The sequence below is a fragment of the Geotrypetes seraphini genome, chromosome 9, assembly GCF_902459505.1.
Source record: "Geotrypetes seraphini chromosome 9, aGeoSer1.1, whole genome shotgun sequence".
Classification (NCBI taxonomy): domain Eukaryota; kingdom Metazoa; phylum Chordata; class Amphibia; order Gymnophiona; family Dermophiidae; genus Geotrypetes; species Geotrypetes seraphini.
Window position 1 is genome coordinate 179,477,525 of NC_047092.1, and position 13,906 is coordinate 179,491,430.

At 40.5% G+C, this 13,906-nt stretch overlaps 1 protein-coding gene across 5 annotated transcripts in view; it reads left to right on the forward strand.

The window, feature by feature from the left end:
• Positions 1-13,906, forward strand: part of ACAP2 (ArfGAP with coiled-coil, ankyrin repeat and PH domains 2) — a 117,729-nt gene that overhangs the window by 50,074 nt on the left and 53,749 nt on the right. For all 5 annotated transcript variants that reach the window (XM_033957809.1, XM_033957810.1, XM_033957811.1 and 2 more), the window contains exons 7-9: positions 2,318-2,362; positions 5,049-5,144; positions 8,618-8,692. In XM_033957809.1, the coding sequence (XP_033813700.1) occupies positions 2,318-2,362; positions 5,049-5,144; positions 8,618-8,692 (216 nt within the window). The remainder of the gene's footprint in view (positions 1-2,317; positions 2,363-5,048; positions 5,145-8,617; positions 8,693-13,906) is intronic.

Below are 13,906 nucleotides of genomic sequence, written 5' to 3' on the forward strand. Positions count from 1 at the left end.
TATGGAGAGTTTTCTAATAATGAGTCCAGATGCCTTGGGTATGCAAGTCATTGAGGTGACCTACCCTATCATGGAAGCATCTGTGGTGAATAGCTTCTGGTGGGGCGAAGGCTGAAAGAGGCTTTCTCTGGAGAGGTTGGACGGAATTATCCACCACTGGAGGGATTAACGAAGTGCTGAAGTTACTTGTATGAGTTGAGTAAGAGACCCAGTGACTTGAGTCCACTGGAAGAACAGTGTTCGTTGGGGCACTCTGAGGTGTAGATGTGCAAACGGAGTGACGTGAGCAATCAACACTTCGTGATCCAGAAGACATAACATCTGACATGCAGTAATGCATGGAAGGGAGGAGACTTTGACACAGGTGTATAAGATTGTCAATTCTGTTAAGGTAGAAAAATTGGAACTTATGTCTAAAACTCCTATGAATGCCAAGGTTTGAGTTGGTTGGAGATGTGATTTCTGCTAGTTGCCTGCAAATACCAAGAGCTCCAGTAGACAAACTGATGGCATGCTGAGCTTGTTGTGATAATTGAGGTCTTGATTTAGTCAGTCGTCTAGATAAAGAAATAACCTGAAACCTGCATGAGTGAAGGTTGCAGATACTACTACCAGCCATTAAGGTTAGTTAAAGTTTGTATTGGAAAACTGAGGTAATAGAGAACCAATCTAAGAACCATTTAAAAAAATTTCCGCATCTATGAGACAAATTTGTTTTTTTCTGTTACATAGAGCTTTCTGGACCTCTGTTCGTTTACAAAAATTAGATAGCTCTAAGTCTAATAGATGTTGGCATTGTCATCTCGAAGCTGGGACTTTAGATCATTTATTATTCTATTGGCCATGTATTTTGGCTTTTTGGAAATCAATTTGGGGCCAAATAAATAGGTTGTTAGAAAATCCGGTAGCCTTGACATATGATACTATTTTATTTGGCATGTCAATGAGAGCGAAAAGTCAGATTTCTTCAAAAAACAATAAGCTTCTACTTATTCTGACTGGAATTGCCATTCAACATATTACATTCAATTGGAAAAATCAGAGTAGATTAAATTACAGTTTTTGGTGGCGTTCTGTATGTCATATTTATAAAATGGAAAGAACGTTAGCCACACAGAGAGGATATTTTGGTAAATTTCGAGATGTTTGGGGACCATTAACAGACTTTTGTAATGAGTAGTAAACATTTTCCCTTCATAAGATAATTGAAATGAGGGGATAGGGATGGGTGGGAGGGATGATTTTTTGATATATTAATAGAATGTATATTGTATAATATAAATGGATATTTTTGATGTGATAGGGAGGGGAGGGGAGGTTAACTTTCATGAATGTCAGTTGATGATAATAATAGTAATACAAGTGATGTTTTTTTCAATTCAAATGTTATTTCTTGATACACTTGATGTAAGTTGTAAAATGAATAAAAATTATAAAAGAAAAAAAAAATTCCTTTCATTCAGTTCTTTCTGCTGATTAAGAGAGTATTTCCAGGATGTCCTGCTACTGCCAAATGCAGTTAAGGTTCACAGGACAGCACTGTGCTGCATAGGGGTTTCCAATTTTTTGGGAAAAGGAAAAAACCTTTCACTTCCCGAGTGTGGTAGTTCTATAGTGCAGCATTGCCCGACACAGAACACACTTTTTTTTTTTCTTGTAATGCTTCAGAAGTGTGGAGATATCTTTTTTGCCAGAACTCTAATGTTCTAACTAGCTGTAATGTTTAGTAATTAATTTCTTTATTGTAAACTTGCTGATAAATAGTCTGACTCTTCCACATGTTCTTCTTCATAGAAAAACCATAATGTTTTGCCTTTTTAAATTTCCTCATGTCCCAGTGAACCTTGACTATTGAACCAATAGTTTTGTGTGGTAGTATGCAGTACTTATCACTGTGCCCACCCTATTTTATCATTCAAGAAAACGATGAATATTCACCAGATATATTGAAATACTCTAGATTGAAGAACCAGCCTAATTTGTACATTGTGGTTTCTTTGAAAATTAGGCCTGTTGTTTAACCTAGAGGATCAGAATTGAAAATGTTTTCTCTTGAACATACTTTCCACTATTCAGTGTGTATCATAGAGCTCCTAAACTACAGATTTGAAAGAATTGCAAAGGAATGGCGTGTTAAAATATTCTTGATTTAAATTTGATAGATGTGTATGTTTTGGGCCATATGATTAGTTGGAAGCAATGAATAATGTGCAGACCAAGGGGAAATTGCTCATAAAACGAGTATGATTTAATCTTATTATAAATTTGTAATGGAGCTATAACGTAACTCTATTTCTAAGTTTCTGTTTGCTTTCAGATCAATGTTCTGCAGTCGAAGAGGCGATCTGAGATTTTAAAATCGGTAAGCTCTTCAAAGCCAAATTTTTCATGTTATTAAAAAAACACCTAAAGTAGACCACATTAGAACATTAAAATGCTAAGTTCTCTGAACTCTTTTTTTCTTCCTTTACAACTTGAGAAGCAACTTGTGTATTATGATGCAGTGGGAAACATTCTCTTCTGATTTTCCTGTTCAAGTCCTCACACATGGACAAAATTCCAAATCCCATTGACATGGCAAGACAAAATAAGGGTTCATAGACAACCCCGCGAAAGACAAAGGCGCGCGCCGACAACTGAGCGCAAGATGGAGGCGCGCGCCAAAAAAAATTACAGTTTTTAGGGGCTCCGGGGTTTTTTTGGGGGGGAGCCCCCCCAGTTTACTTAGTAGAGATCGCGCCGGCGTTGTGGGGGGGTTTGGGGGGTTGTAACCCTCCACATTTTACTGTAAACTTAACTTTTTCCCTAAAAACAGGGAAAAAGTGAAGTTTTCAGTAAAATGTTACAACCCCCCACAACGCGGCGCGATCTCTATTAAGTAAAGTGGAATGTTGCTACTCCTTGTCCAGATACTAGGGACCTGGATTGTCCACTATGAGAATGGGCTACTGGGCATGATGGACCATTGGTCTGACCCAGTAAGGCTATTCTTATGTCTTTTTCTATATCCTAGATCAAATTCTGGAATACATAGAATTACAATAGTCCAGCTGAGACAAAATCAGACTGCACTAATAAAGCAGAATGTTCTTCCAACAATATCTCAAGTTGAAGAAATATAGTGGTATTAAATGTGGAATGAATTTTTATATGATCGCATTAAGTGTCCTTATCTGTACTGTACCATATTATCATCATCATTTGGGCAGCACATACCAGGTGCATGCAGTTCTGTACAAGGACACACCATAGATGGTGCTAATCCTTGGAGCTTAATGTTTAGTCAAGGTGGACAGACAAGACATGACATCAAAATACATACGAGACTTCAATGCAGTCAGTACCCCTGGGGAACTGAAGAAGGTGTATCTAGCATTGAGTCAAGTATAGTATACATCAAATCAGTTCACAGTAGAGCTGCAATATGCAAGAGGTGTCAGAAAATACCCTCCCTTACCAAGAGATCTGTCAGATGTTATGCAAGAATATAAAATAAAGCAGATCAGGAAGTATATCCTTTAGTTGAATGAGGATTCAAGAGCTGCTGGGAGAAATTTTCCAGGAGTTTTAAGTGAAGACTGAAGCCTTTCTATTCCTCAGTCCTCAACCAGATTTTCTGCTGTCGACACAGGTTAACCCAGTAAATGACAATAGATAAAGACCTGCATGGTCCATCCAATCGGCACAAGTGGGCCAGAACTGTGAGTGCTGAAGATTACCAGCATCCCTTAATTGCCATAATCTAAATTTGCTTTCAGTCTCTAGTGGACTTTGCCTTGAAACATGCACTAATGAACTGAAAAATTCTGTAGGGTTTTTTCTCTTCAGCAGAGTTCTTAAGAGGATCTGTACACAGAAGGACAATGTCTTCTGGTGCCCCTGAGATGAGTAACCTTGCCTTGGCTACTCAGGAACCCTGATTCCCTCCTCACCCTGATGACCTCCCTCCAGACACAAGGCAAAGAGACGCTGAAGAAAAGGGAGGGTGAACAATCAGGTTCCACCTTCTAGGGACAGGTCACTCCAGTCCTGCTTTTATTGCACCTCTACCACAATGGGCCTAGCGGTCTCGCTACTAGAGCTGGCTGGGGTGTCTACTGGGGTGCGAGTGTAAAGGCTCTACTCCCTTTTTCCCTACTGAACTACTCGTAGATAACAGAATTGCTGAGAAGAAACCACTCCCACTTTCCCCCAGAACATTAGGGAAAGTGACCTGGAGAGGACTGTAGCATAGAGTGCAGTCACCCACACAGTCCTACGCTATGGATGAGAGAGAGCAAGAATACTACATCCCACTCAAGATCCTGCTCCTCTGAAGCTTGTAGAAGGACTTGTGACGTACCCACCCTGAAAAAGCTCCTAAATATGCCATCTCTCAGTCTTTCCTAGAGTATCCTTGACGTCTTTTGCTCGCATTATTTTAACCTTAGAAGTAGGCTTAGCTGGTAGTCCCAGAGAAAACTGGATCAATGCCATGGCACTTGGTTTAGGGTCCTCCTCCAGTTATTTAGAAACTGTTCTCTGTTTGGAAAAAATAACTCATGCTGGGCAGTTCTGTGCACCATAGGGGTGTCCCGTGTTTGGGCTCATCTCTTAATAAGCAGTATTCTTACATCCCATTAGGGCAGTGGTTCTCAACCCTGTCCTAGTGGACCCGCCAGCCAGTCGGGTTTTCAAGATATCCCCCAGTGAATATGCATGAGAGAGATCTGCATACCTGTCACTTCCATTTTATGCAAATCTCTCTCATGCATATTCATTGGGGATATCTTGAAAACCCGACTGGCTGGGGGGTCCCCTAGGACAGGGTTGAGAACCACTGCATTAGGACTTTTGGGCTGTTCTTCTTGAGCAAATCAAATCACCTACCCTCCATAGCCCAGATTGTTAGCCCACCAGAGACAGACGAAGTACCTGCATAAAATGTTTGTACAATGCTGTATATGTCTAGTAGCGCTATAGGAATGATTAGTTGTAGTAGTAGATTCAAGTATAACATTTTCAATCGTATTTCTAAAAGTTTGGGGTTTTTTTTCTGCTTTATTTAGATGCTGTCCTTTATGTATGCCCACCTAGCTTTCTTTCATCAGGGCTATGATTTGTTCAGTGAGCTTGAGCCCTATATGAAGGAGCTGGGAGCACAGGTAATATTGCAAAAGTGAATGCCATTGAATACTATTTTGTATGTGGTCAGTTTTTCTAAATGCATTGCAGGGCAGTGTCATATTAAATACAACTTGTGGAAAATCAGATCTGTCAACCAAGTTTATTATAATGTTTTTCCCCTTGTATGCAGCTAATTTAATTAGAAATGTTTTTTTTACTGAATGTTTTTATTTCTTTTAAGGAAAGGTAGGCAAAACTGGGAAGGATGAAAGATTCTTAGGAAGTGAACTTCCTTCAGAGTGATTCTGCAAAAGGATTTTTTTTTTAAGTGTGTCTCTAGTTTCTAATGTAAGAAAATGCATTGCAAGGGCATAGATTTTGTGCTTGCTGTATTATTTAACTGTGCTTTTTGATGCAGGCAGCTGACTGACTTAAATATTCATTGTTGCTATAAGTAACTCTGTCCTTGAAGATAAGCATGTTTCTGGACAGGAAGAGGTTTTATATGATGCTACTAAGAGAACAGATATCTGAGACAATCCTATATCCTCTTTATAAGGGTGCCTAGGCTGTCAGGGCACACAAGTCTTTATGTTGCCTTCATAAAATATGTACAGTTATATATACCTTATATAAATTGCCACAAGGAAAGTAGGCACACATGTTATCACTTGCTTTGATGCTGGTTTAATTGAGCTTGGTTTGTAGACATACGTTATGAAATGCTTAAGTGCCAGTCTCCCCTCCCCCCCTCCAGTCTGCCTTTTCCCACCCCCGGGAATACCTGTACTTCATTGCATAAAAGTATGCACTTATTTTTTTCTGTGCACCTGTTTCTTACATGGTAAAAACAAAATACAGCAGCATTGGTTCCCTTGCATTTCTTTTAAGTCCTGAATGCTTTAGTAAATCAAATTTCATAACAGTGCCCTTATAAAAATGTGAGTTCTACTTCAAACAATGTGAATTTAGAAAGTATACCTGTTTGAATTTGTTACACATATAAAGTATTTTTTTTCTTTCAACGCTTGCATAAGAGGATTGTGCACTCAAAAGAAATTTGCATATATAGAAGACAATTTAAAACATCACATTGATTATAAGTCTGCAGGTAGCCTCTACCCAGGTATCTGCAAATTAATTTTAAAAGAGAAATGCATTTTGGAATTTTCAGAGTGGTGGGGCACCATGTATTTTTTACTTTGAGGGAAGGGTAGCCTGGGTAGCTGCTTAGTTACATGGGCAGGCAAATTCTATTAAAAATTGTTCTCTTTATTGAGCCAGTAACTCTAATTTGATTATGCGCCTTCAATTTGAGTATTTTTTTTTCAATAGTTAAAAGTTAATTTATATTTTGTACTTTTTTTCAATTTTTCCTATTAATGTGTTAGATTTTGGCTTTTGTTTTTTCACATATCATTATAGGATATTTTGAAAGATAACATAAAACTTCTTTTTTACCCAATGTGTGGTGGACACCTGGAATGCGCTTCCAGAGGACGTAATAGAGCAGAGTACGGTACAGGGGTTCAAGAAAGGATTAGACAAATTCCTACTGGAAAAGGGGATAGAGGGGTATAGATAGAAGATTACTGCACAGGTCCTGGACCTGTTGGGCCACCGTGTGAGCGGACTGCTGGGCACGATGGACCTCGGGTCTAACCCAGCAGAGGCATTTCTTATGTTCTTATGAGCCTCATGGGCAAGAGATGAAAACCACATCTCTAGGTAGAAAGTTACAAACATGCAATTACTGTTACTTGCAGCTTCATCAGCTGAGCAGTCTGATTTCATTCTTGTCTTTGTTATGTCTTTTAATATGGCACCTTCTCTGTCAGTGTAATACAGTGAAATCCTATTGTAGCTCTTTCAGAATGCCTTAATTCCAAGATAGGATGATGATTGTTATCACTAAATTTGAGAAAGTAAGCTTGGATTCCATGTAGGAATAAGCATCATTGAAGTGGAGGAGTGTGTGGCAGTGGTTGAAGCTACAGCCTCAGCACCCTGGGGTTGTGGGTTCAAACCCCGCGCTGCTCCTTGTGACCCTGGGCAAGTCATTTTTAATCCTCCATAGCCCCAGGTACGTTAGATAGATTGTGAGCCCACCGGGACAGATAGGGAAAATGCTTGAGTACCTGATTGTAAAACCGCTTAGATAACCTTGATAGGCGGTATATAAAAATCCTAATAAACTTGAAACTTGAAGTCTAGATATGTACAAAACTGCCCCCAAGATACTGAAAAGGATCCATCTTCAGAGGGAAAAGCAGCATCTGATCCAGATGTTATGTAAACCTGTAGTAATAACTCAAGCTAAAAAAAAAAGAATGCAAAACCTATGAAGAGTTTTAAAAAATTTTATGCCCATATTTCCCCTCATTTTCTAGTAATTCCCCTCATTTCAGCAGTCTAGTAACTAAAACTAAGAACTGCTTAAAGAATAGTTTTCTTCTTTTTAATCTTTTTTATTGTGTTATCCTCTATAATAAAACCCTAAGCGTGCATGCGCACTTAGGACGGCGTGTTCCCTGCCACCGTGATGTCTGGGTCCGTGCCAAATTCCATTTTTAAACACGGAGGCAGGGAACACGCCGGTGACTCCCCCCTCTCGCCCTCACTCACCAACCGCTGCTGCTGCTGCTGCTCCTCGTGGTCGCGTCAGGGAAAGTATTACCGAGGTGGAGAGCGGCCTACAAGGTTTTTCTACAGCTGGCTGGCGAACCTCAGCAGGCTGCTTTGAAGAGGAGCAGAGATGGCGGCAGTGGTTCGTGCCGGTGGGCCAGAAGACACCAGGAAGCCAGGATGGAGGGAGGGTAAGAACAGGTGCAAGAATGGCACAACAGGGGGCAGGGGAGAGGGAAAGGGGAAGGGGGCTGCTTTGGGGGGAGGGTTGTGCTAGGAGGCAGACAGAAATCATGCTTTGCTCTGGGGGGGGGGACAGAAGGGGGCCACGGAGAGACAGGCAGGCATGGCGCAACAGAGAAATACAAGCAGACAGGGGGCCAGGGAGACAGAAAGAAAGACAGACAGACAGCGTCCAAGGAGAAAGAGACAAAGAAAAAAACCTCAGACAGACAGACATCTACTCTAGCACCCATTAATGTAATGGGCTTAAACACTAGTAAATAATATTTCATTAGGGGGCCAACAAACACGAAGGAGGATGAGAAGCAACATAAAACTACCGATCAGACACTAGGTTAAAGGACATCCAGTCAGCAAATGGGGCTTCGGTTCAGTTTTTGCTTCCGTCCCTGTGATCCTACTGCAGTATATGAGAAACATTTTCTTTTACTGCGTCTTTGCTGGTGACCTTTTCAAGTGTAACTTTGTTTTGCAGGTTTGGTATGTTCATGATTAAGAGTTCAGAACACAGTTGAGCATTAGCACTCCATTCTAAATGCATATATAAATATATATTTTTAATAACGCAAAACTTTTACTTTAAAAAAACCCAATAATTATCAACTATTTAAAAAACAATCTTTTTTCCTCTTCCTTTGTTCAGCTGGACCAACTAGTTGTGGATGCTGTAAAGGAGAAGAGAGAAATGGAGCAAAAGCATTCAACCATTCAACAAAAGGTACTTGTTAAAGATGAGGAGTATCTTAGTGTGAGTCTGTTATACACAGGGGTATTTATTGAACACGGCTTCATTAAAACAGCTAAAAATGTTTCTCTCTAAAGCCGTGTCATAGAAATGGAGAAAAAGCAGATAAACTTCATACAACTTGTCTAGACTGGCCATCCGCATGAACTATTAAACTCTACAGTCCTTTGTGGTGATCCTCTGCGCTTATCAGGTGCTTTCTTGATTTCAAATATTATTCTCATCGCTACTTCCACTCATCCACTAACCTTTCTGTAAAGATTTATTGCTTTAGGTTACTCCTGAATCTTTTCCTTTTCCTTTTCATCTTCAATTGAAAGATGTCTGCCTTCTGTGCAATATCTTTTTCACATATTCCCTCCCACTTTTCTTCCAAAGTGTGCATAGTTAGATCTTTAAGTCTGTCTCCTTAATCTTTATCATGAAGACCATGGATCATTTTAACAGCCATCCTCTGGACTGGCACTGAAAGGGGACAGTCTTCAGAATTAGACACAGCACTCATAATTGAGCTCTTACCAGAGACTTTTCAGATGCACTATTGCCTCATTTTTTTTCTTTGTCCATTATGCTCATTGCACATCGTTCTGGATTTTGCTATTATTAGTACTATTATTTTTAACTGTTTGGACCACCTTAAGATCATCAGTTACATTCGCCCCAAGTCTTGCTCTTCTTTCACCCCCTATTTTGTACCACTCCTTTGGGCTTTTGCAGCTCAAATGTGTTGCACTGTGTTTTTTAGCATTAAGTCTTAGCTGCCAGATTCTAGACTGTTCTTCAGGCTTTGCTAGATCCCTCCTCATGTTATCCATATCATCAGGGGGGAGGGGAGGTCAACCCTATTGTCAGTTTTGATATTGTCTACAAGAAAGTAAACCTTACCATAAACTTCATACAACTTGTCTAGACTGGCCATCCGCATGAACTATTAAAATCTACAGTCCTTTGTGGTGATCCTCTGCGCTTATCAGGTGCTTTCTTGATTTCAAATATTATTCTCATCGCCACTTCCACTCATCCACTAACCTTTCTGTAAAGATTTATTGTTTTAGGTTACTCCTGATTTCCCTAATTTTCCAATGTAGGTAACGCCTTTTGGTGAGGGGAAAGATAATTTGAGCTTTTGGATAGATCTGGTGATGTCAGGTCTTGCAGCATTCCAAGATAGATCAAATATATAATAAACTTGAACCCAGGCCCCTCGGTTTATAGCTCACTACACTAACCACTAGGCTACTCCCCACCCTATTTTAGAAGTGTTTCCGACCTTCTCCTTAACTTCTGCTTTTGAGGAGACGGATCCCATTTGCCCTTTTCCTATCTTCAGAATCACTCGAGCATTGAAAAGGTCAGACGGCAGAGCTGCAAGAATTCCCCCAAGTTCCTTCAGTACCCTTGGATGTATCCTATTTGGCCCCATCACTTTATTTAATGGTATTTGATATACCGCTGATAGTGAAACAATAATTCTACTATTAGTTTACAGTTTTTGTGTGAAATGTGTAGAACTACTCTGCTATCACATTTAGTTTGAAGCAACCACTAAAGCAGGGGTCTCAAAGTCCCTCCTTGAGGGCCGCATTCCAGTCGGGTTTTCAGGATTTCCCCAATGAATATGCATGAGATCTATGTGCATGCACTGTTTTTAATGCATATTCATTGGGGAAATTCTGACTGGATTGCAACCCTCAAGGAGGGACTTTGAGATCCTTGCACTAAAGTGTGTAAATTCCAGTTGCTAACAAAAGTAATCTTAGCTGGGGAGTTAGATTTAATTTATTTAAAATAGTGTGGTCTGTTCAGCATATAATTTCCATCGCTTTTCTGCCCATTGATTTATTTGTAGACTCTTTCTCCCCATAAACATTATGTTCATGACTATTGTCTGCTCTATAGTGTGCAGGGAAAATAAAAATCATCACAACTGACAAGTTTGTTCCCCTTTTAAAACCAGGCTTTCTGTCCTGTGGGGGAAGGGGGGAGTCTACTTTGTTCCCTTGGCAAAATGATTGAGTTGTTGTATGCCAATTTGTTGCTGTTAAGTTGTTTCATCAATTAAAAAAACCTGTATAAACATAAGACCAGGTTTTCTATGAGGTAGAGTAGGCATCTGCCTAGGAATGCTGCCCTTGTCAGTAAGAAGCTGCATGGACACTGCTTGCAGCCGAGTTCAAAGACTGCACATGGTGTGCCTATTTCAACTATGCTTCTGGAAATGTAGCACAGTATATAGTTAAGGTGCCAGTTATGATTCTGATTCCTGTTCTCAGAAATACTGCTATAACTGCTATCTGAACAGCAGAATCACAGGCAGCAGCTTACCTATGGCCAAAGAAAAAAAGAGTGCTTGGCTATAGCCAGGAGCTACTGTTCCTTCAGGAGGAAGTGCTATTCTGAAGGACTGAAACCACCATCAGTAGGAAAGAAGAGAAGGCTTGCTTTCTGGGTATATTTGGCGTCTGCTGGGGCAAGGTGAGAAGCGGGAGAGGGGCTAGATAATCCTGGGCAGGGTAGGGGGAATAAAAAGAAGAGGATAGAGAGAGGAGATACTGATGGGAAGGAGGCATTTTGTCAGGGATCTTTGGAGGCAGGAGACCCTATCCTCACCTTCCACCTTAAGAACCTAAGAATTGCCATACTGGGATAGACCAAAGGTCTATCAAGTCCAGTATCCTGTTTCCAACAGTGGCCATCCGAGGTCCCAAGTACCTAGCCAGATCCCAAGTAGTAAAACAGATTTTATGGTGCTTATCCTAAGAATAAGCAGTGGATTTCCCCAAGCCTATAGATTTCTCTTTTAGGAAATGATCCAAACCTTTTTTAAACCCTGCTAAGCCATCTGATTTCACCACATTCTCCAGCAATGAATTCCAGAATTTAATTACACGTTGTGAAGAAATATTTTCTCTGGTTTGTTTTAAATCTACTTCATCGCATGTCCCCTAGTCCTAGTATTTTTGGAAAAAGTAAACAAGTGATTCACAGCTACCCTTTCCATAGACCTCTGTCATCATGCCTGAGCCGTCTCTTTTCCAAGCTGAGGAGCCCCAGCTACTTTAGCCTTTCCTCATAACAGCTATGATTCTGACCTTGACTATATCTTAATATATTTATTCTGCTACCACAAATGTGTTGCTGCCAAGGAGATGTACTCCCCCTCAAGCTTTACCTACTTGCTCATGCATATTTACTTATTGATATGCATTTGTTCAGCTTGTTGGTTTCCTCTCATCATGGATTGTTGTTTTTTTTTCTTTAATAAACATTTTATTGAGAATGAAAAAGAACAATAAGACAAAGCTTCAGATATAAATCAGCCAATACACACACTGCAGCAAATACAGCAAGCTTTGACAAATCAACCCCTTTGAATCCCACCCACCAATAGATTGTTTTGAAAGCCAATTATGATTGAAATGATCTATTTGTGTTTTGTCAGAGTGCAGATTATTCCACTATAAAACTAGATGTGTATCTGCTTGCTTTCACCTCTTGCTTTCTTCTACAAGGTTACACATTTCATGGTTACAAGTCATTTAGGTCATCTGAGTGAATACTGTGCAACTTCAGTGAGGAATCGGGTTTTCACTTTGAAACAGGAGCGGCATGTTGTCAGGACAATATTGCTGTCTCATTAGATATGACTGCAAAGGGAGCTTAAAACACAAAGGAGAGCCACTTGTGTTACAAGACATTTGCAATTTCGAAATGAGCTTTGTGCATGGCGTTCTTGAAAGGGTAGAAATAAAAGTGAATTTGTGTAGTAGGTAGAGCATTGATCTAATTTGTGAATGAAATTAATCAACAGTGAAGACTAGATGAAAATCTTCAGCAGGTTTCATTATGTTTGGCATCTGGTAAGTCTTGCCAATTTTTAGAAATGTTAATTTTTTGACCCCCTTTATGAAGCCACATTAGGGTTTTTTTTAAATCTCTCGTCACAGCGATAAAAGTTCCGACACTCATGGGAACTCAACTTTTACCACCGCAGCTGGTGATAATAAACTCTTAATGCGGCTTCATAAAAGGGGGGTTTATTTTTGGGCATATTTTAGTAAAACATCAGTTGAGAAGCATGAAGTATGAAACTATTGATTCAGATAACTATTGGCATGGCAGTTATACATCTCTTGCAAAGTAATGCATTTAGCAGATAACTTACAAAATAGTAAAGCCGACAGAACTGCAATGTAGACAATCAGAATTCTATAAGGACATTTGTCACGTGTGTGTGAGAAGAAAAATTAAGGATGACAATTCAGGATTCTTTGCATTTAAGATTGCATCTGGTGTCTCTTGGACGTATAGAAATGCAGAACTACTGGACATATATATCTATATATATGGCTTCTGTAGAGCCTACAGTGCAGAAAACTTACTATTATCTACTGTTGGACCATTGTCTCTTTTTTTGTTTCTCTCGTTACATTTGATGTCTCGACAGTCTTTCTGACGTGTAAATGCATTTTAAAGATTCATAGTCAGAACTTGCACCTGGCCTGCCCCAAAGCTCTGCCTTGATGGCACTGCATTTGAAAACAAAACTGTGGGACAGTATATAATATACTCCCTTCTCTATTTACATCAGTCTTCTTTCAGTCTCCAGCAGGTGTTGAGTGATCTGTACCCATCTCCCTTGGTAGGGCTGTTGGAATTGTTTAGGGGGTTTCTAGTCCCTGTTTTTGGCCGGACAGAGCTTGGGCGGGCCCTGTTTGGGGGTCCGTCCGACCTCGGGGGTGTCAAACCTGGCGGGTCTCGAGCGGGGTCCCTCCCCCCACTTCCACCACCTCCCCACATTTTTTTAGTGGAGCCTCAGTAGTAAGCCTTGCCCCCTAAATCAAGCAAGGCATATTGCTTCGAGAGCCTGTGGAGTCTGTTCTGTAAAAAAAAAAAAAAAATCCTGAGGTAGTGCCGGTCTGAAGGGTTGCTTCCCTGTCAGGTTATTGTTTTTTACTGTATTTTTTCTTCTAACCGGCACTTTGTTTCTAGCTAGGTCGTGTATGGAGCAATTGTGCTCTTCTCCGGGGGAGTGGGACACAATTAGGTCCAGCCGCGAGGCACTCACGGCCGGACTGAAATCGGTAGTTTGGCCCGGTGAGGTGGTGGAGCTCCGTCGGCAGCGGCTGCAGGCGCCCAGAGCTCCCCGCCGATGGTGCCTCGCGAGTCGGCTGGGAGCAGTGGGGA